Source organism: Gadus morhua, chromosome 12 (assembly GCF_902167405.1).
Source record: "Gadus morhua chromosome 12, gadMor3.0, whole genome shotgun sequence".
In the NCBI taxonomy this organism is placed as follows: domain Eukaryota; kingdom Metazoa; phylum Chordata; class Actinopteri; order Gadiformes; family Gadidae; genus Gadus; species Gadus morhua.
In genome coordinates, this window is record NC_044059.1 from 24078463 (window position 1) to 24100561 (window position 22099).

The 22099-nt window shown below is 44.0% G+C and overlaps 4 protein-coding genes across 6 annotated transcripts in view; 3 read left to right on the forward strand and 1 right to left on the reverse strand.

Annotated features, from left to right (window-relative positions):
• Positions 1 to 1676, forward strand: part of cpamd8 (C3 and PZP like alpha-2-macroglobulin domain containing 8) — a 40290-nt gene extending 38614 nt beyond the window's left edge. The window contains exons 43-44 of the mRNA XM_030371877.1: positions 115 to 316; positions 577 to 1676. Coding sequence (XP_030227737.1) covers positions 115 to 316; position 577 — 203 coding nt within the window. The 3' untranslated portion in view covers positions 578 to 1676. The remainder of the gene's footprint in view (positions 1 to 114; positions 317 to 576) is intronic.
• The window catches only part of shc2 (SHC (Src homology 2 domain containing) transforming protein 2), a 30158-nt gene that overhangs the window by 1557 nt on the left and 6502 nt on the right, over positions 1 to 22099 (forward strand). Inside the window, exons 1-8 of one of the 3 annotated variants that reach the window (XM_030371880.1) lie at positions 7449 to 8352; positions 10405 to 11193; positions 15709 to 15779; positions 18484 to 18544; positions 18856 to 18975; positions 19204 to 19257; positions 19468 to 19519; positions 20032 to 20161. In XM_030371880.1, coding sequence (XP_030227740.1) covers positions 10468 to 11193; positions 15709 to 15779; positions 18484 to 18544; positions 18856 to 18975; positions 19204 to 19257; positions 19468 to 19519; positions 20032 to 20161 — 1214 coding nt within the window. In that variant the 5' untranslated portion in view covers positions 7449 to 8352; positions 10405 to 10467. Of the gene's footprint in view, positions 1 to 7448; positions 8353 to 9238; positions 11194 to 15708; positions 15780 to 18483; positions 18545 to 18855; positions 18976 to 19203; positions 19258 to 19467; positions 19520 to 20031; positions 20162 to 22099 lie in introns of those variants that run through there. The other 2 variants (XM_030371879.1, XM_030371878.1) reach the window with 2 other exon arrangements.
• cimap1d (CIMAP1 family member D) lies at positions 2658 to 6291 on the forward strand. Its single transcript, XM_030371883.1, has 5 exons — positions 2658 to 2907; positions 3276 to 3357; positions 4478 to 4588; positions 4927 to 5040; positions 5355 to 6291. Exons 2-5 carry the CDS (start codon positions 3309 to 3311, stop codon positions 5837 to 5839), a joined length of 759 nt encoding a protein of 252 aa, XP_030227743.1. The 5' UTR covers positions 2658 to 2907; positions 3276 to 3308; the 3' UTR covers positions 5840 to 6291.
• On the reverse strand, positions 5948 to 7296 carry cks2 (CDC28 protein kinase regulatory subunit 2). The gene is made up of 3 exons (XM_030371884.1): positions 7099 to 7296; positions 6569 to 6696; positions 5948 to 6419 (listed from the first exon to the last, which is right to left on the reverse strand). Exons 1-3 carry the CDS (start codon positions 7155 to 7157, stop codon positions 6376 to 6378), a joined length of 231 nt encoding a protein of 76 aa, XP_030227744.1. The 5' UTR covers positions 7158 to 7296; the 3' UTR covers positions 5948 to 6375.

Below are 22099 nucleotides of genomic sequence, written 5' to 3' on the forward strand. Positions count from 1 at the left end.
AAGAATACAATAAAATAAAATATACATGAATTCATATGAATGTAAAAATAATATACAGGTATTTTTTTACCTCATTCATGATTCATCTGTTATTGTTCCCTCCTCCACCTACAGGCGAGGAGGAGCAGGGATCTATGGCAGAGGTATCTTACTACTCCTACGAGTATGACCCCGACTCTCAACCATTCCTGGCCGACTCCGACGGACACGACCATTTTCAGCTCCACGCGGGGGGCAAGGTTCCAGAACACAGGGTAGTCATTCCAGCAGATACCAAGCTAACCACGCTGGACACAAAAAACACCCCTGAGCGATGGTATGATCCGTTAATTATAAGATAAATTTAGCATTGACTTCTCATGTATTTTGCAATTCAAGTAGTAGAATCGGCAGGATACAAATTCATACCAATCATTAAATTCAAATGTAACCATGTTATATGTATGTATATAAGGAGATCTACACCCTGTTTAAAATCCCTCTTAGAAAACAGACCGGAGTTAAACACAATTTAGATTTAAACTTGATCCTAATTTCTCAATGATGTGGATCGATCTTGTTCTCTTTCCTTCACAGAAACCCTCCTAAACTCCTGGGTCACCTTGTCTCCAAATTGTATATTTCTTGTGAATATCTTCGAGTGAGTAGAGAAGAGACAACTGTTACAACAACAAAAACCTATCAAGCTCAGCAGCTTGATAGTAAAAAAAAAAAGTATCAAATAAAACATTCTGGAGTGTACATTTGTTTTTTTTTCTGTGTGTGCGTGTGTGTGTTTGTGTGTGAATGTGATTCACAAGTAAACTGTTTCTTTCAGTGGCTGCCCATCGCTGTCAATGGATGTATAAGCTACTGTGTGTGTGTGTGTGTGTGTGTGTGTGTGTGTGTGTGTGTGTGTGTGTGTGTGTGTGTGTGTGTGTGTGTGTGTGTGTGTGTGTGTGTGTGTGTGTGTGTGTGTGTGTGTGTGTGTGTGTGGTTCAGTTCGAGGGACTCTATTGGACTGCTACAGTGCATGCTCCAGACCTTTTTTATTTTTTCCTTGTCACATTCACATTTGTCTCCTTCTCACCAATAGACATTGTAGAAACTTTTACTCACTGTACTGCCTTTGTAATGGATAAATAAAAACAATCAAGTATTTATGTTTGTAATTACACCCAAGGTTATGCAACAAAAAAAAGTTATGTTTTCTATCTGTGGTATTTATTTGTAGCTTCAGTTCTGTTTTTTTTATATGCCATTTATTTGTCATTGCAATCTATATTTTTACTATACACTTTAACCATACTGTGTATATATATATATACAGTTTTTCTTTTTAATCAAGCTTTAACACAATTTTATTGAGATAGTTGATCAACGTCCCATAATAGTAGCATAGAAATATGCTATTTATTTTCATGGTAATATAAGCTTTTTTTTACTCAAATTATTGTGCAAGCTACAAACACCCAAACTGTTAACATTGGTTACCTGTCGACTTATTTTAGGGCAAACAGAGGTTTGATTGTACAGTTCATAAGCTATTTGTTTGTCAAATTTGTGAAATTACCAGTTTATAATCAAGAAAGAAATATTTGATTAATGTAAATGTGCCAAAATTGATCAATGTTATCTCTTTATTACTATAACATATTGTTTTCAAACAACACAGAATAAAGTTTGTATAAAATCAACACGTTCATCTTGGTTGGTCGGAATCTAATGTCAATCATGGCACCCATTGCACCCCTGGAAGGAGGGATCCCCCACACTGCGTTCCTCCTCAAGATGTTTTCCTTGCTGATTAAGGGAGTTTTAGGCCCATGCCCATTTCTACCCCTTACCCCTTCCCCTTACCCCTTCAAAACAAGGAGGGGGGGGGGAAGGTTAAGGGGTAGAAATGGGATTGGGCCTTATACTTGCTCTCTTGGGGCCTAGGGCCAGGGGGCTGTCATAAATATTGTGCCTGTTAAGCCCTTTGAGACTGTAAGGGTGATTAAGGGCTATACAAATAAAATTGAATAGAATTGAATAGAAGCAGATAATTCAATCTCCTGGAAAGCTAAACAAAAAAAAAACTGATAGTAAAGAATATCTTCAGCTTTGCTTTGCCTGATAATCAGCAGTCAACTGATAAGTTGTATAACTACCTCTATTGTGTGCGTGTGTGGGGGGGGATTTTGAGTATATTTCTTATGTTAAGATCTTCCTGTTTCCATCCATGGCAGCCCAGTTAGAGATAATGTTTAGTGTTTTGTTTCCTTCCACTTCTACAGACGTCTCACTCACTCTTTAGCACAGCACGGTCGTGGTGCAGTGTAATATTTACACTGCCAAATTATTCATCAGCCTTATATCCCTAAAACTGTCACTAACCCTAACCCTATTATTAACAGCACCCATAATGCTAACCCTTAACCTGCAACAAGTTGCGCTCTTAGTCTGAATAAAATATAAATAACTTAATACAACAAAATGCCAACAAATCTCAATATAAACTCTAGCACCCCTTTGAACTCTGTTGAATCAGGGACAGTAATTCACCCCTCCAATTTGAATAGAGGAGGCGTTCTGTGATCCAACACGGTCACAATGAGCCGGCAGTGCGGGGGGTCGCTGGCTGATGAGACATGAGGTAGACCAACCAGGACGGTCTCTGTGGTAACTGTTGTGTCCAGCTCCATGCAGTCACGAGCACACAGTGAAGAGAGAAGAGGCTAAGGGATATATTGGTTTCATGGATTGCTGTGTGGAGGGGAAGCTAGCGTTACATGAGTGATTCTGTGTGGTGACAGTGTGTGTGTGTGTGTGTGTCTGTGTGCATGTGTCTGTGTGTGAGGGCCAGCTCGGTGCATCGCTATACGTCCTTCAAACACCTGCTGCTCCATCAGGAAGGAAAGGAATAGGCCTACTGCGGTTTGAGAGGTTGGATGAGAGAATATTTGAGAATAACACTGCTCATCTGTATTTTGTCTGAGTTGTGGCTCACAGGTCTCTAACATTTTGGAGGAGACAGCTTATTCATTTATACATTTTTATGTGTATTGTATTATATATTTTTGAGCATAGGTTTGCTATGCTTAGTCAAGGTTTGACTATGGGAGATCTTCTCAAAATGGACCTGTGAATCTAGCTCTATTCCAAAACTAGACATGGATCAAAAGAGGCTAATACTGCTGAAATTCTCTTCTGGTTATTGTCATATATATGCATTGTGTGTGATTGGATACATCTTTTGTTTTGGAAAATACATCAGAGTGAAACGTTGCTTATTATTTTTATAAATCCTTCAGGGATTCTTGTGCTGTCCATGTATCGTCGTTGTCATGGGTGACGTGGAGAAAAAAAGACCAGCCATCGCAGGCAGAGAAAGAGGTGAGTGACACACCATACTTAAAACATACTGCAACTCTTCAACCGTGGAAATGAGACCATTATAGCCTCTAAACCACTATGATCTTCTCATGACTCATACTAATGTATGAGTCATGTAGTATTGTCCATAGACTTGCAGAGAGGTAGCCACAGGCTCTTATCTAAGGTCAGCCATGCTTCCTGGTCCCCACGTGCTCTGTGTCGACATGTCAACAGTTAGTATATGCTTATGTAATGCAATTCTACTGGTTGGGTCTGGGTGGTGCCTTCCCTGCAGAAGCTGGGGAACAGGACATACTTATCTGACACAGCGTCTGAGATGATGCCATTTAGCTTTGGGCTGATGGGCTGTCTACTATAAATTGGGAGTGGAAGGACATCTGTTCAAAATAAACCTTCTCGATTTTGTTTGGAATGTGGGGTAATGACGTAACTTAGAATGGCATGTAGCAAGAGGAATGTGTTTGTACACTTCATACTTAAAGTCACCATGTGTAACATTTCAACTAACTTGTAGCTTAAAATAACCTGGACATATTTGTAGTTAATGCTGATTGATGGTGATGTAAACAGTGTCAAAACAAAAAAACAAAACAAAATGGGATGTAAAACATCCCATTTTATAACAGAATAACTTATATATGCTGGCCAGAAAAAGAAACAAAAAACAGAAAAGATATGCTGGCCAGTCCGTACCTCTATTTGTTGACAAGAATCTTCGAATCTTACCATCCCCACTAACAAAACCCCTCCTTCTCACACCGCCAGCCAGAGGAGCTACGCTGGTTCACAGACACGTGAAGGAGCACAGCCAGTTAGAGGGGAAACAACACTGTCATTTAGTTATTTATTCTGAAGGTTTCCTTCCCACTAACTGAGGGGGGCCAAAATTGACAGATACCACTTAAATGTGCATGGTTAATTTCATTTTAGCTTAACCTAATAATTATAAATTGTATTTATATCTTTCAATTACATCTTATAGAAAACCCGAATTTGCTCCTACATGCATCATCAAAAATAGTGGTCCAATAGTTTTGACATTGCAAAAGAGTCAATTATAGTAAAAGTGATCAGAAAGAGAGTAAATGTTTGTGACTGAGACCTTCCGTGTCTTTAGGACCAGGACCTGGACGTTACTCACTGCCTTCTACCATCGGCTTCATTGGCCACGACTTCACAAAACCCACCAGCCCTGCTTGCTCCTTCCACGGACGCATGAGCAACAACAGTGAGTCCTATGGTTCCTAATGACAAACACACATCCATCTGTTGTGGGTACAACGTTCATCATCATGAGAACAACAATCTCTTTTAGTGTAATTAAAATAATGGATCTCAAAGACCTTCCCTTAATGACTTTGACCTCCTTAAATAGAGTGCCTCCCATTCCAAGTACCCTTTTTAATACATTGATTGAACCTCCATGGCTTTGACAGTAATCTTAGTGTAATGTCAAAGTATAGCCAGTAGGGAGGGGTAACCCATCAGTATCACCTATGTGAAAAATGTATTACCCCAAATCCCCCCCGAGTGTGTAGTTTATTTTATTCTTCTTCCCTCATGCAGTGTACTCTGTAGACTCCAGCCCTGGGCCTAGATACTATGTTGATGCTAAAATCACTCGCTTTGGAAGAGATGGAAACCCTGCATACTCAATCTTGGGTAGAGTGAAAGCACAAAGTAAGTGTATACAGTATGTGCAGTGAGGAAAACGAATCGGGAAAATGTTGTCTGCGTAATTTGAAAACAATGCCGCAAATCCTGTATATGATTCCCCTTTTCCATTGACATCTAACTGCCCCTTTCATCATTGTTCCTGAGAGGATTGAGTCAAGCTCTTGAGCCTTGGTAACAAGCATGTGCTACTGACAGCACGTCCTGTGCCAGTTGCAGCCAACCGACATCTCCAATATATTCCCATGCAAACACTAGACAGACAGTTAGTCCACCATATGGTTTACTCTCCCCGTTAATCCTTTTGTGTCATTCCCCAGGAACGATCTTCCAGACACCTGGACCCGGAGCTTACAGCCCCGAGACCCCTACCTACAACACCAAACGCAAGCCCCCCTCCTACACCATGGGCTCCCGAACACAGTACCGGGCCTTGGACGCTGTGCCCGCACCAAATAAGTACTCCCTGCCATCACTATTGGGGCCCCAGGTTCCCAACAAGGCAGCCAGCGCGAGCTACACCATGTCTGGCTTCTACAAGACTGGGAGCCCGTCCGAAGATCTATCCAAGACCCCTGGGCCGTGCAAATACAACTGCACAGACCCCAGTGTGTATCTGCGCAGACAGCCAGCCTTCTCCATGCTGGGGCGCCACGGCCTACCCAGGGACGCCACTAAGAAGCCGGGCCCGGGGACCCACAACCCTGAGAAGGTGACCATCAACAAACCCCGGGCGCCGGCCTACTCACTGGGCACAAGACACTCAGAGTTTGTGACCCCTTTGGTAGTTCAATTGGCGGACTGAACTGAACTGCAGCCCCAACTTCTGCATCATGTAAGGGGGAAGAATAGATGTGAACATAGACATGATAGCAAACAGCAAATGCATCGAAAAATGAATTAACAAATGTGCATGTGAATTCACTTTTTTTATTGAGGTCACTACAAAACAGTTTTTTCTCGAACAGAATGAGATAGTTGCGGAAAGAACAAATGCTCATAAAGGCCATCAGCATAAAGGACAAATAAAAGATTGAACCATAGAAGTACTTTCAGAACATGAAATTCTTACATTAAAGAAACATAAAACATCAAAGCAGAACAATGTGACTGATCCAGGGAAACTTCTACCTTCATACGGTAAGCATTGAGCTCATCAAACACAGCACAACTTGTACCTTGTTGGCCGTAACAGCTGAGCTCCAACTTTTCAGCTCTCAGTCCTGCTGGCCCTTTTTTACAAGTTTTTAAATAAAAGAAACAACATTTGGAGATGCACTCTTGAGAGAGGAAGGGCCTGGAGAACGATAATTACATATAGACACGAGAGATAGCCCTCCCTCATTCCAGTGGAAGAGCCCGTCTGAACAGTAGAATGTGTGGCTCTGGAAAGAACAAACAAAGCAACAATGTGTCAGTATAGCATCCCTGATTGAGGAAGGCAATGGAAAAACAATGGCTGAACCCACATCAAGTCCACATCTATGACTGAATAATAACTATGTCATACTGGGGTTATAAACGTGTTGTTCACCTGGTTTGTGGATCATGTAGTGGATCCACCCTTGACTCTGTTGGACGCCCAGGCCCCTCCACTCGTCCTCCGTCATCAGGTGTGACGTGGGCACCAGTTTGGACAGTTGCTTGGGAAGCATCACATGCCTGCCAACGAGACGAAATCCGTATGAAACAAAAATCGTTGAAACATTTCACCGTTTGAACTTTTAAAACCATGTTATTGCCATTCGACGGTTTGGCAGGATTGCTTTTTGTTGGTTAACGTTAGACATTCGATTGAACCCTTCCCTTCGTGGCAAAACAAACCAGAAACGGGGTGCTTTTTACATTGACGATCGCACTGTAATAACACTAGCACACAACACTCGACAGTATGTTTTGGTTATAACGCCATGTTAATAGGGCATACGGCTAACTTAAACACTTTATAATGGTGCATAGCCAGCGTTGGACTTGTTTTAAGATCGCTAACCACACGCTGACGTCAGCGTGGTAACAGTAGCGAGAAGTGGAAAACAACTTATGAACAAATATGAAGTAACCCACCTGTACTCAAACTCCTCGTCGGTGTATTTGTCGGAGTAGAAAATCTGCTTTTTCGACATATTGACGAAATCGTTGGTATTCAAGTCTTAGTAGTGATACTGCAGTGATGTTTACGATAGCAACTCTTCATCCGCCTCTGCCGCTGGTTTCGGTCTGCGTAAATTTAAACTGAAACGTCCCCGCCTTCCGCACTGTGGGGACGGGAGCCGCGAGGGGACAAATGAGCGCTTCCTAGTCGTACGCATACACGGCAATCATTTTAACGCAACATTGAAACTTGTGTCACTTCACAAAAATAAACAAGGCATTGCATACGATTATATAGGCTATATTGGTTATTTTTACAGCTACTAATGAAATAAAACATGCAGACCTACGCTACGCATGCATCAAAGTAAACGTAACGTATTTTCCAATATTTTTTGCAAACAAACAAAATATTTCACAGTATTAAACTAACATTAAGTTGTCCATGGATCCAGCAGGTCCACTTATCATTACAACGTAAGTAAACAAACTTGGCGTTCTTTTGATGTTCTCTGGCCAGAAATAGTATGTGTTGTTCTGAGATGTAATCAGGTTTCGCCTGTGTAATGCCTGCTAATGAGTGGAGGTGGATTCACAGCATGACTTGTGCTGCTCTTGTATGCCAAGCAATCGAGGGAGCGTGTAAATATATCAACCATTTATGCACAGGGCTGCAACAGAATTACTTTGACGTTGACACCGGTTTTTCCATATCAGAAATAGATAGTAGAAGAACACATGCATTGCATTTGTTACTTGCACAATTGGTACTTAAATTACGAAGAAGTACCATCAACTTTATCATATTTATGACGTTATAGTAAATCAATATTGATTGGCTATATTATCCCATTAGCATTGTTCTGAAGTTAAATGTAGGCCTATCTTTCTTATTTAAAGGCTCATTTTATATTACTTGAATTAAAATGAGGTAGCCATACAGGTAGGCCTAGTATGTTAAGTCCACGGGCACTGGACATAACGGGCATTTGGTTAGTAGGCTAAACTCAGACAACTGTCAGTCGGATATTTTGGGGAGGAGGAGGGTTGCTTTGGCACTGGGAGTATGTGTCCTGTCTTAGTACATTTTACAGTGAAACAGACTGCTGGCCGTTGGCAAAGGAATAGGCTATCTTCAAATCCCGCCAATGACCTGTCATGGACGATACTGGTTTATCAAATTATGATACAGTGCATCATTAGGGAGACATCTTATATCTTCTATCGGTGAGTTTACTGTAAGTTTGTGAACATAATTATCTTTTTTTAATGCTGTGAAACCATGCAAACATTGTGCAAATGTTTTAGTGGTTATATAGCCTAACACCATTAAAACATTTGCACAAACTGCTACTCTCAAAGTTAGTTTTGCTTTGCATTGTTTCTATGATTTTCTTTCTTTTAAAAGAACAACCTCAGATATTTCTAACAGAGTCATATCTGGGCAGTGGGCAGCAAGAAAATATTATAAATGTCACTGAATGTTAATAAAGCTGTGCTGGTTTGCTGTATTATGTAAGACAAAGATAGTTTATATTTTGCCGTATAGTTAAACAGTTACATAAAGGTTTTCAGTTCCGAAATATCCAGCAAAATACGTTTTCATAGTTTTCTTAAAAATAATCCAAAAAGTTTCTTGATTTAGATATGGTGGTTATTCAATCCAAATCCCTCACAGTCTGTTCTCTAGCTTTTTCCAAGAAACCCAACTCACTGGCAGCGGAGACTTCTATAAATACGTGCTCTGTTTTCCGTGCACTTGATTTGACCTTCCGTTAAGGCAGATTATGAGATGAATACAAAGATGTTTTCCAGTGTTGCTGCTCTTTGGATTTTCTTCTCAGATAAGAGAATGTGTGTGTGTGTGTGTGTGTGTGTGTGTGTGTGTGTGTGTGTGTGTGTGTGTGTGTGTGTGTGTGTGTGTGTGTGTGTGTGTGTGTGTGTGTGTGTGTGTGTGTGTTTATATGTGGGCATGTGTGTTTGTACTACAAATTCCTGTTTATTCCACTTAATGTTGGGGTGCAGTAGGACAGTGAAGGGTGGGTGAGAGGGAGATAGAGAAAAGAGAGGGAGGGAGAGACCAGTGTGAGATAAGACAGAATGATGGGGGGGGGGGGGGGGGGGGGGGGGGGGGTGAAAGTGAGAAGCTAAATGGCTTGTGCTTTCTAGAAGATGGCGGATCGCTCTCTGGGGAGGGGGTTGTGATGACCTGAGTGTGTGTGTGTGTGTGTGTGTGTGTGTGTGTGTGTGTGTGTGTGTGTGTGTGTGTGTGTGTGTGTGTGTGTGTGTGTGTGTGTAGGGGGGGGGGGGGGGGAGGGACAGCAGATGGGATAATGGTAGATGTTTTTGTGTTTTTGTTCTCAGACAGCAGATAACTCTTATGATCAATTCACGAGTTTGTTTTTCTTTTGTGTGTAAAGACTTTGTCAAGACTACAGAGTGATTAAACAATACATTTAATAATAAAAGACATAGTTGACAAAAACACATAAATAATGAAAGAGTTGTGTGTGTCAGAATTGGACGTTTTACTTATTTCCCATAATTTAAGAACTCAAAGGGTCAAAAGAAAAGGGAAACCCCTCTATCCAATAAATATATATTTTGTGTATTTTTATGGTATTGAATTATCATCAACAATCGGTGCTCGTCTGATCACATGTAAACGATAGGGAAAGGGCTGCTCTGTGATCGTGTGCATTTGATTGGTGTGTGTGTGTGTGTGTGTGTGTGTGTGTGTGTGTGTGTGTGTGTGTGTGTGTGTGTGTGTGTGTGTGTGTGTGTGTGTGTGTGTGTGTGTGTGTGTGTGTGTGTGTGTGTGTGTGTGTGAGAGCTGCCTCGGAGCTGGGCAGGGCAGGGCTACTGGGCAGGCAATAACACAATGACATCATCCAATGAGGGAGCCGGAGAGGGAGAGAGAGAGAGAGAGAGAGAGAGAGAGAGAGAGAGATAGAGAGGGTGTGTGTGTGTGTGTGTGTGTGTGTGTGTGTGTGTGTGTGTGTGTGTGTGTATGTGTGTGTGGAGGAGCACACGAGCGAGTCAGCCCAATGCGCCCCACGCTAGGAGACTCGTCTTGGATGCGGAGAGAGGAGCAGCAGCACGAGAGTGGGAAGCATGTGTGTGCGTGCGCGCGTGTGTGTGTGTGTGGGTGAGCGACCGGGCTAGTGGTCAACATTGAGGCAGCTGCAGGACTCTACCCTGGAGTTGTTGTTTTTTTTCTTCCTCCCCTGCAGATTTCTTCTTCTTCTATTGCAACTCTGCCCTTCATCCCTTCATCAGTTAGCCGCCCCACCCGGCCCCCCCCCCCCCGACCGGCCCCTGCACCAGGCGGCTTCTCCGGGCATGCTGCTGAAGCCAAAGTATGACCGCTTCCGCAACGACTCTGTGACCTCCGCCGACGACCTGATGCAGAGCTTGGCCATGAGCGGCAAAGTGGTGGCCACGCCGGTGGTCCCTTCCTCCACCCCCAGCCTGCCCCTGCCCCCCCTCCCCCCTCTGGACCCCAGGTCCTCTGCCGCGGCCCTGGCCGACTCCCCCTGCCTGGACGGGGAGCCGGACGCCACCACCACCTTCTGCATGCTGATCCCCCGGATGCCCCAGTGGAAGTTCTCCAACTCCCTGCTGAGCCGCAGCCCCTCCAGCTCCAGCAAGGACTCGGCGAAGGCTTCCTCGACGGGCCCCTCCTCCTCCTCTTCCTCGCACGGCCCCCCCCCCGGCGGTGTGGCCTCCCCGGCCAGGGGCCCCGTGGCCAGCCTGGCCGCGGTGCTGAACTCCTGCGACCCGGTGTGCGTCACCCCCTGCTCCCTCCAGGCCTTCAGGGGCCAGAGATCCGCCGGCAGCTCGGCCATCCTGGGGGGGGGCCAGGGCTTCGGCCCCACAGCGGAGACCGCTGGGAGCCCCGGGGGCGGCAACTCCAGGGCAGGCATGAGTCGCAGGACCCGGGTGGAGGGCATGTGGCTGGAGGGGGAGGATTTTAGCCAGAAAGCAGGTTTCCTCCATAAGCCGTCTCAGGGCTGGCTGCACCCCGACAGGAAGATAACCGGACCCGGGGCGTCCTATATCGTCAGAGTGAGTCAAACACACACATGCTTATGAGCCTACTTTCCATTGTACTGTGTCCCCTCATTTGGATGCTTTATGTTAATTGCGTGTATGTGTGTAGCCATGCAGCCAGAGGAAATGATCGCTTATGATTTGAAAACGTATTGACTTACTTGACTAGGTTTGAAGTCACAACTGCAAGTCTACCAAGTCAGCCTTTTGTCTTTCTACTCTATTCTTATGATTTGAATAAGTATTGACTTACTTGACTAGCTTTCAAGTCACAACCACAAGTCTACCAAGTCAGCCTTTTGTCTTTCTACATACTCTTATGATTTGAAAAAGTATTGACTTACTTGACTAGCTTTCAAGTCACAACCACAAGTCTACCAAGTCAGCCTTTTGTCTTTCTACTCGTCCCCTGAACCGCTCCACACAGCACACCAACGTGGGGCTAGTGTGGCTGCACACCTCAAGGGTACCGCTGGAGTACACACTATTGATCACTCCCTTCGATTCTCTATCAAGGTGGAAAACAAAAGGACAAGTGGTGTGTCAGGCGGGTTTGTTATGCAGCCCATGTGGCAGGCCTGAGGAATACATAATGTAATCTGGATGGAAAGCAAGGAGCAGCCCTGTTGGGGAGGCTGTGTCAGCATAGTGTGTAGGCTGGATAAATGGAATGCATGCTTATACCTAGGGCCACAATGGTAATTTGTACTATATTGTTGGCCAAGGGTTATATAGGAAACCAATGTTGCAAACAATAACAGTCTCTGTGTTCTGTATGTCTAGGCTTTGATTGCTGTTGTTAGTTGTTTTTGTTTATATCAGTTCCTTCTATTTTGAAGAAAGTCAAAATCTTCAAAATCAAATGAGTTTCAAAAGACGTATCAATCTAATATCAAACATATTGGTTGGGATTTTGTGTCGGTGTGCATTTGTGTGGGGCTGTTTGCCAGCTTGTTTTACATTCTGGATTCAAATGAATAGGATACTAGCTGCTATCATTTGATTGACTGTCCTTTAGCAGATTTAATTTTTGCGCTTTTGAAATTGTAATTCTTGACTCTATATTTTGTGATAATTTTCATCTGTATTAAAGTTTGATGTCCTGCTTGACTCCAGGCAGTAAAAGAAAAGGAAAACATACCCCTACTCTCTTGCCAGAAAGATGCATTTGATTATGCATACAATTATTTGTATGCATGAAACCCCCTAACTGTATTAGGGTTTTTCTGTGACCAGTACGATATCTGTATTGTTTTTTGACCAATAGTATAGCGATATTTGCTCACAAAGGGTTAGCATCCCAAGCAGATGTCTCGACGTCACTGTCCATGATCTCCCCTTAGTGCCCCCCACACTGTGTCCTCCCGAGCCGTCCCACCCCCCGGCAGCATGGCTCCTGATTAACCGGCTGTAGGGTCCAGCATACTCCCTTAATGGTATTACACAGGCACCATTCATTCCAATATTCAATTACATTTAATCACAGTGATTTGCATCATGTGATGTGGAAGATAGGGGTTGGCTCCCCTGGACGTGAGAGGGGCTGGGTCAGTACGTTAGTACGTCCGCACTGAGGGAAAATCCTCTTAGCCTCATGAGGGCTGCTAGCTTAGAATAGCATTGGCGTGCTAGCTTAGAATAGCATTGGCTGCTCCTAGTGTAGAGGTCTTGTGTTGGTGAACGTTGTGGTGAAGCTGTGAACATTTGATTTGACGTATCAATGTAATTCTATTTAAATATTGATATAGAAGTATGCTACTCTAATAACTAAAGGGTGGATGATATAAAACTGAACTAAATCTACCGCATTGTAAACACCTGCAAGTAGCTACAGTTCGAGAAATGATAATAATGTTAACACTAGGCCTGAAGTGTAACACAGCGATACAACCGCAAAGGGAGGAGCACTTGATGAATGCATGCATGTCAAGTGATTGGGTTTCTGCTGTGCTATGCCCTTTATTTTCAGCACTCTCTCTTTTTCTTTCTCTCTCACTCTTGCCTTTTCTCTCTCTCTCTCTCTCTCTCTCTCTCTCTCTCTCTCTCTCTCTCTCTCTCTCTCTCTCTCTCTCTCTCTCTCTCTCTGTTCCTCTCTCCCCCTTTTATTTTCCCCTTATGTCTCTCTCTCTCTCTCTCACTCTCCGGCTCTCTCTCCCACACACACTGGGATGTGAGGTGGGAGTCGTGGGACAGCTCATGTCTGCCCTGTAGCTCTCTCTATCTCTCTCTCACGCTCTCTCTATCTCTCTCTTTTATAGCCATGCAGTTCCACCACCCATTAATGTCTGCACCGCATCTGCCAACCGTTGAGGCATCGCGTTTCTCCTCCACACACACACACACACACACACACACACACACACACACACACACACACACACACACACACACACACACACACACACACACACACACCTCCCCCCAACACACCTCCCCTAACCAGCCACCCGTGGGTAGGAGATTCCATAAACCCGAGTGTGTCACCACCACCACCTACACTGCAACACTACATGCACATGTACAATTTGTGTTTAAAGTTCTGGATGCTGCAGTACTTCCTGTCCAATTACCACATCTACCCATTCATTATTAAATCCGTCCACCCACTTAGAAAGCTAGGAGGAGTGCCCTGCTGGGCCCCCAGTTGGCCTGACTAGCACTGGCCTTACGTCGTAGGGGAGACATACAGAGAGGCTCTCTGACTGTTCAGATATTAGATAACAAACTTTGCAGAACAAGAAGTTTCCTTTTCCGGCAGTAATAAGTGCAGGTCTACACAAGCTAACGGGAATGAATCCTTGAATTTCCTGTGGGACGGTTCATGGGAAATTATATGTTTTCTTGGAGGAGAGAGAGAGAGAGAGAGAGAGAGAGAGAGAGAGAGAGAGAGAGAGAGAGAGAGAGAGAGAGAGAGAGAGAGAGAGAGAGAGAGAGAGAGAGAGAGAGAGAGAGAGAGAGAGAGAGAGAGAGAGAGAGAGAGAGAGAGAGAGAGAGAGAGAGAGAGAGAGAGAGAGAGAGAGAGAGAGAGAGAGAGAGAGAGAGAGAGAGAGAATTGACAGAGAAGGAGATGGATCGAGAGAAGCTCCCTGATTGAAGACTTCCCCCTGTCCCATAATCTGGTTAAAAGTCTCATTAAGCTCTCAGACCAATGGGTCGCCCACACTCAAACACACGTACAAATACACACACACACAATGTGTGCGTGTGTTTGTATTTAGCAACTTTCCAGGCGTTCTATACTCTATGCTCCACAAGTCCTTAGTGATCTGATATAAGATGGGTATCGAGTTCTTTTTTGATATAGCACTGAATTGTTCAAGGTAAACCCACAGAAGGCTCCTTATTGAGCATCAAACATCATCAATAGGACTGTGGAGGTAGTTACACCGAAATAGGAACACACTAAACTGATATTAATAAATAGTTGGTTTGAAATACAAGTCAATATTTGAACACTTACTTACATTTTAGTGTCCTGGCCATATCAACTCTAAGTATTTTTGTATTGTAGTATGTATAAAACGCTATTGTTATGCTTTGTAGAGTAAAATACGGTTGGATTTAGGTTATGGTTTAGAGTTTCTCTCAGTCAGCTGCTACCTACTATCCAATTAGTTGAAAAAGGTGGAAAATGGTTTGCCTCCCCCCTCCATACACACACACACACACGCACACGCACACGCGCACACACACACTAAAACCCCACTCCTCAGGGACCTGGGAAGTCACAGTTTGTTCTTAGCTCTTAGCGCGGGTAATCAAGTCAAGGCACCATTAGCACCAGACCTGTTCGCCACTACAACACAAGCCACTCAGACACCCCCCCCCTCTCACTGGAGTACAACCAAAACTGCACACATTTCAAGCCATAATATATAATGTGTATATAATGTGCTCACATATAACTTTTATGACCCATCATTGGGTCTTTTCGAAGACAAGGCCATTGGTTGATAACGTATAGATCAGAAATTCAGAAAAGGATTGGGAGAGGTAATGTAGACTACTTTTTTTTTTTTAAGCCAGACTCCAGGCAGCCAGTGACACGCCCATATCGTCTAAGATACTTGAAATCTGAGTTCCAAGCACTACACTGAGCATATGGTATGCTGAGCATATTGCTACCTTGGTAATTGACTATGGGACTGCCATAAATCTTCATTGTCTGCTGGCTTATCCACAAAATCTTTAAGCCGGCCTGTGGATGTGTGTGCCTGTGGTGTAGAGTTACGAAATAACACAATTCCTGGCACTGAAACCAAGAAAATAGTCAAGGTAGAATGCAATACAACAATACAAGGCTGAACCAAACACAAAGAAGAAGACAAAGAAGAAGCATGATTACAAAATACATAAAACATGAATTTGATCGAATGTAATTGCAGCCTTCTGAGACGAGGCCAATCATTTTACAGTGAAAAGAAATTGTCATGACAATAAGAGATCTGCGTGAGATGCGTTATGTCACCCTGTTCCAACCATACTGATGGAGCTTTCTTTTGTGTGTTTCATGACTGCTCCTCTGAGCAGTACATGGGCTGCATCGAGGTGCTGAAATCGATGCGCTCGCTGGACTTCAACACCCGGACTCAGGTGACGAGGTAAGCTGCACGGCTACAGCTCTCTCTCTATGAGGCTATGGTGCTGAATCGGCAGCATCTGATCCGATAGGAGATGAGATGAAGCACCGTTTCAGCTGCCAATCTGCAAGCCAAATAGACTTTGTTATCCCACATCCCCACCAGAGAATACTTAATTTAGGAGAGGGGGTTTTAGCCTTTCAGACAATTGTGTGGGCCAGGTCCGAGATGAGCCAAGCCCCCTTGCCTTCTCCGATGGGATTTTAACTTTCTGTCTGAAAGTCTTTGACATCTTTGGGAAAGGTTAATGAATGCATCACGGGATATTTCTATATTTCTTTGTTTGTATGTTAAATGGATTCGTGGCTTCAAATGTCACCAACTTTCCTAAATCTGATTCACTCTCAGCAATACACTAATGTATTCGAGTGTATGTATGATTGTGCATAATCATAGATTACTTCTGCCTTCCTGTATTCTGAGTGTATTTTTCTACGCTCCACGTGATGTTATTGTTATGAAAGGGCGGATACCCTGCCATCCCGCGGCCCTTTGGGAATGCTGTCCATGCTCATCTATCTCTGTCAACATCTTCTCTCTCTCTCTCTCTCTCTCTCTCCACTCTCTCCACTCTCTCCACTCTCTCCACTCTCTCCCCTTCTCATCGATTGGTGGTAATCTGAGCCCATGTGCCCCCAAAGACTTAAGTGGATGAAGGGGTGGGGTGGGGGGGATGCAAAAGAGGAGGGGGGGGGGGGGGGAATGGAGATCTATTATTGATGATGTCAGGCTAATGACAGCGGTAGGGCCTCGGTGTGGTCCTTAGGAACGCACGTTGGCGGATAATGTCTGGTGTGACTCACAGACACAGCTCTTCAAAACAACAACACAACACGAGAGAGAGAGAGAGAGAGATGGACGTTTTATTATTAGTAGCATATATATAAAGTATCTGTCAGTATTCCTGTAGTTTACTAGGAATTCGTAGTATTTGTATTGTGTCAATACGCCAGAACATTGAGAAGCAGCTTTTTACATGTTTGTGACATAGGTTGGACGTGCTTGGTTTATCAGAAGGATTACGCTTGTGCTTTTCGGCTGATATTCTGGGAGCTGAATCGGTTAGGTGTGGGTTTGAGATGATCATTGCTCTCCGTAAACTCCTCAATCTGGATATTTTGGGGTTCATTTCTCTCCCCTCCAAGTTGACTCTGCACAGCGACACTCGGCCCGTTGAACCAGAGATCACACGACACCAGTCCTTCTGACGCTGAGGGCACCACGCCAGCAACTCTGAGGAAAACTGTTCCTCTGAGTTCATGATAAGTTCGTAAAATATCTCAGGGAAAATTACTTTGGTCCCTGTAGTACATTTTAGAGCTAGATTTGCTGAAATAGATCTGGACAACAGCAACAAGTGATTTGTTTCCGAGTGTGTCTTCTATTGGCATATGATTGTAAGAATCAACCTCAACTAGCAGTGGAGCTGGTTTACTCCCAGCTGAAAGATTCTGGGTTTGAGCCCCATAGTATGTATATTTGTATGCATCCTTCAGCAGGGAGCATAACCTATATATCATGGATAGAATAAGCAGTGTTTTCCTTAAACGCCAAATGTAAGCCATTCTGTCGTTCTGGAGTGCTCGGCTCATTAAGGCAAAGAGAAGTGATGTAGGTTAGCATTTGGATTCTAGTCCAGGGCAGATGCTAGGATACAGGTTAGCAAAGTGAAACAACAACGACAACAACAACAGCCACAACGCATCGTCTGCTCCCACTGAGTCATCCACTGTGGTGTTGAACAAAACTAAATCCCAGTGAAGACCTTTAATTGAGACGGGGCCTGGGACTGCTTCTTAAATATTCACGAGCCACTTGATAGGGCCAGGCATGGTTTACGAATTTGACAAGTCTCTTGTGTCCTCCATTCACCCCCCCCCCCCCCCCCCCCCCCCCCCCCCCTTACAATGGAAGGACCAAAAACTTGAGTCCTGAGGGCTCCACAGTTTACTGCTGTGCTCAGGACCCAATGGGTGTTTTTATGCAGCTATTCCCAAGAGTCCAAATCCCACAGATTGAACAAAAATAACCAACAGCTGGACTATAACTGTGGGGTTAAGTAGTGCTCAGAGCACCAACAGATGTCAATAAAAGCACAGAAGGTTAACATAAGTAACAAAACAAGACGGATGCATTCTAGGAGAATCTTGTTATTGAGGAAATAGGTCTTTAGTTTTTCGAAATCAACTCATTGACTGTTGGCTGTACCAAAAACTCAGTGTGGTCTCTTTGAGTGTTGACTTCTCGAAAAACATTCCTCTGAACTCGGATGGATCGGGGATCTATGACCCTCGCATGCAGGGATGGAACAGAGGCCCCCTGTTCCTTGCTAGCTTATGCAACATGTTTATCCTACATGCGATGGCCCTGAGCGCTCGCTCTTCAAATCGCTATTTGAAAACAAGTCTACGTCTGCCCTGATGCAGTGGAGGAGCAGTGTTTAAATATTAGTTACACATTGTCTAAACCGAAGGATCGATGACGGTACGATACATGTCGTCATTTGTAAACATTGACACACTTTGAACTTTAACTCCCTCCGATGCCATTGGTCAGCTCTGCTGCCCGTCCATGGACGCCCACATGGAGGTACACTAATTCCTGATCAGCAGGTTGGGTTTCTGTGGTGTTTATTTAACCTTTGACCTTTCTCCCCCCCCACCAGGGAAGCCATCAACAGGCTGTGCGAAGCTGTGCCTGGCGGTAAGGGAGCGTGGAGGAAGAAGGTCAGTCCTAAAGGGTAGCTCTTCTGGGCATGTGCAGATCAAACGGCATATGGGAATAGAATGGCAGTAGGATTCGGTGTTAAATCAACACCATAGAACCAATGATTGAATCTAATGGCCTTAAAATTGTCTGACAATATGGGATGATTTTATAAATATCAAAATAGATAATTAGAGTCAATCTCTAATCTTGTGTGCTGGAATTCTGTTTGATCATTTATAAGAATTCTTGCAACGTTTTGCAAATTTCTATTGTGTATCTTGTTGAAAAAGCGTATCTCTTATCTCGATTTGTACTATTTTTTATGCAGTCGCTGAACAAAGCTCTCCTGTCCATCATGGGGAAGAGTAACCTGCGCTTCGCAGGCATGAGTATTGCTGTCAACATCTCCATAGAAGGCCTCAGTCTGCTCATCCCCACCACACGACAGGTCAGACACCACTGTTTCAGATCATAAAGAGTGAATCACATTCACTAATTCTAGTTTCCTGTCCCGGGTGCATTTAGCATTGCACCCAGAACAGTTATCATTATTAACTGTACCGTGATTATATTCCATTCTTGTTGTGTGCTGAACTACCTTCCTTAAATCTCCCTTGGAGGGAATCCTTTTTTTAAATGAATGGTCTTTCTTATTTCTATCATTGTTGGTTTCCAGGTGATAGCACACCATCCGATGCAGTCCATCTCCTTTGCCTCTGGCGGAGACACGGTGAGTCCGGTGTCCCTCCCTCCTTGTCTTGTTGTCTCCAATATGACCGGGCCTCTCTGGCAAGACTGGCAGATGGCGCTGGTCTGAACCACGGTGACCTGCGACCGAACCTCATGACCCAGGAATCAATGAGCGCTCTAACGTGATTACAGTGCTCTGAATGGCCCCGCTCATGAAGCATTTCCGTTTCCTTTTTTTTTTGCGTTGCAGGACACACCGGACTATGTTGCGTACGTGGCCAAAGACCCAGTCAATCAGCGAGGTATCTGGAACGTTCTCTTGTTGCTCAACAGCCGCCCACAGCCAGTTGTTTTTAGTTTGTTTAGTTAGTTTGACATCAGCACAGGGTCGTGGTGACACGGTGACACATGTTACCCCAGCTGTGGTGACTCACTGTCACTGGTTACTTGTTCTGTTGATATCGTGTTTCCAGATTTCTTTCGTCAATGATTTTGATGCATTCTCAGGCAATTCGATTTCATCTTTGCTGTGTGAATGTGTGAGTCGAATGTATGTTTCACCTATTTCTTTGAGCATGTCTAGTATTTTCTTGTTTATAGAAAATCAAGTCATTAACGTTTGCGATCGTTCATCAAAATTGATTTAAGAAAAAGTGTCCAAACCTTAAATGTAAAAGAAAATAAATAATGTCAGTAAAAGCCATGTGACTGTTCATCTGCGAACATCACAGCCAACTAATAAGACTTCAAACTTTGGTATTCAAACCCGCTGACCCCACTGTCTCTCCCACCTCTCTCTCTCTCTCCCTCCCAGCGTGTCACATCCTGGAGTGCTCCGATGGTTTAGCCCAGAGTGTCATCAGTACCATCGGACAGGCCTTCGAGCTTCAGTTCAAACAGTACCTGCACAGCCCCCCTAAAACCATGGCCCCCTCGATGGAGAGGTGAGGACGCCCCCCCATCCACAGCTTCTGTGGACATGATGGGTTTCATCCACACAGTTCCTCCATATCCATGTAGTCGATCCATGTTAAGCACTTTATCCTTCTATCTCCTCTATATTTTGAGGCATAGGCTTTTTTGTTGAATGTTACTTCCAGATTCGGATGCTCCTGGTCTTCTTAAGAATACAATATAAAGTCACTGTAACAGAGGAATTCATCGATCGTAATATCCCATCCTACTTCATAGGATTTGTCTGTAGATTCACACACCATGGGATGAGGACAATCTTTGCTGAGTTGAACAAAATTGCAGCGTTGCATTTTCCTTCACCGATACAAACCTGATACAAACCTCTCTGATTTCTCTGCCGCCCATGTGAGGGAAACACGAACCCTCATCTCCGACTGTCACAAAATCCATCTTTCAATCCGATTGCTATAAATATCAGAAGAGTTTTTATCCTGCAGCTTGTGGCTCCGCCCCTTGTTTATTCTGCTTGCGTCGGGTTTCAACTGCCCCGGCCCCAACGATAACCTCAGAGTGTGTTGATGTATGTACAGACCACAGCGTATGTATTACATGTTTGGGGACAGCATCCCAGACCTCAGACCACCGTTTTGTTTGCAACATGACTGCTATTTAATCTATTATAGGACTTAAATATATACAGGTGCTGGTCAAATTATTAGAATATCATGAAAAAGTTGATTTATTTCAGTAATTATATTCAGAACGTGAAACTTACATATTATATCAATTCATTACACACAGAGTGATATATTTGAAATGTTAATTTCTTTTAATTTGGATGATTAGTACTGACAATTACTGAAAATCCCAAATTCAGTATCTCAGAAAATTAGAATATTAGTTACGACTAGTACAAAAAATGATTTTTTAGAAATGTGGGCCAACTGAAAAGTATGAACATGGAAAGTGTCAGCATGTATGGCAATCAATACTTAGTTGCAGCTCCTTTTGCCTGAATTGCTGCAGCAATACGGCGTGGCATGGAGTCGACCAGTCTGTTGCACTCCTCAGGTGTTATGAGAGCCCAGGTTGCTTTAATAGTGGCCTTCAGCTCTTCAGCATTGTTGGGTCTGGCATCTCGCATCTTCCGCTTCACAATACCCCATAGGTTTTCTATGGGGTTAAGGTCAGGTGAGTTTGCAGGCCAATCAAGAAGAGGGATACCATGGTCCTTAAACCAGGTACTGGTAGATTTGGCACTGTGTGCAGGTGCCAAGTCATGTTGGAAAATGAAATCGTCACCTCCATAAAGTTGGTCCGCGGCAGGCAGCATAAAGTGTTCTAAAACTTCCTGGTAGACTGCTGCATTGACCCTGGACCTCAGGAAACACAGTGGACCAACAGCAGCAGATGACATGGCACCCCAGACCATTACTGACTGTGGAAATTTTACACTGGACTTCAGGCAACGTGGATTCTGTGCCTCTCCTGTCTTCCTCCAGACTCTGGGACCTTGATTTCCAAAGGAGATACAAAATTTACCTTCATCTGAAAACATAACTTTGGACCACTCAGCAGCAGTCCAGTCCTTTTTGTCTTGAGCCCAGGCGAGACGCTTTTGACGTTGTCTCTTATTCAAGAGCGGCTTTACACGAGGAATGCAACAGCTGAAGCCCATATCTTGCATACGTCGGTGTGTGGTGCTTCTTGAAGCACTGACTCCAGCTACAGTCCACTCTTTGTGGATCTCCCCCACATTTTTGAATCGGTTTTGTTTGACAATCCTCTCCAGGGCGCGTTTATCCCTCTTGCTTGTACACTCTTTTCTACCACATCTTTTTCTTCCCTTCGCCTCTCTATTAATGTGCTTGGACACAGAGCTCTGGGAACATCCAACCTCTTTGGCAATGACCTTTTGTGTCTTGCCCTCCTTCTTTAAAGTATCAATGGTCATCTTTTGGACAGTT

Excerpts from the sequence above, each read along its gene's own strand:
- cks2 (XM_030371884.1), bottom strand. The coding sequence starts at position 7,157 with ATGTCGAAAAAGCAGATTTTCTACTCCGACAAATACACCGACGAGGAG. Across the intron at positions 6,697-7,098 it reads GACGAGGAGTTTGAGTACAG|GCATGTGATGCTTCCCAAGC; the intron begins GTGGGTTACTTC and ends TCTCGTTGGCAG. Across the intron at positions 6,420-6,568 it reads CTACATGATCCACAAACCAG|AGCCACACATTCTACTGTTC; the intron begins GTGAACAACACG and ends TGTTCTTTCCAG.
- cimap1d (XM_030371883.1), top strand. The coding sequence starts at position 3,309 with ATGGGTGACGTGGAGAAAAAAAGACCAGCCATCGCAGGCAGAGAAAGA. Across the intron at positions 3,358-4,477 it reads CATCGCAGGCAGAGAAAGAG|GACCAGGACCTGGACGTTAC; the intron begins GTGAGTGACACA and ends CCGTGTCTTTAG. Across the intron at positions 5,041-5,354 it reads GGGTAGAGTGAAAGCACAAA|GAACGATCTTCCAGACACCT; the intron begins GTAAGTGTATAC and ends GTCATTCCCCAG.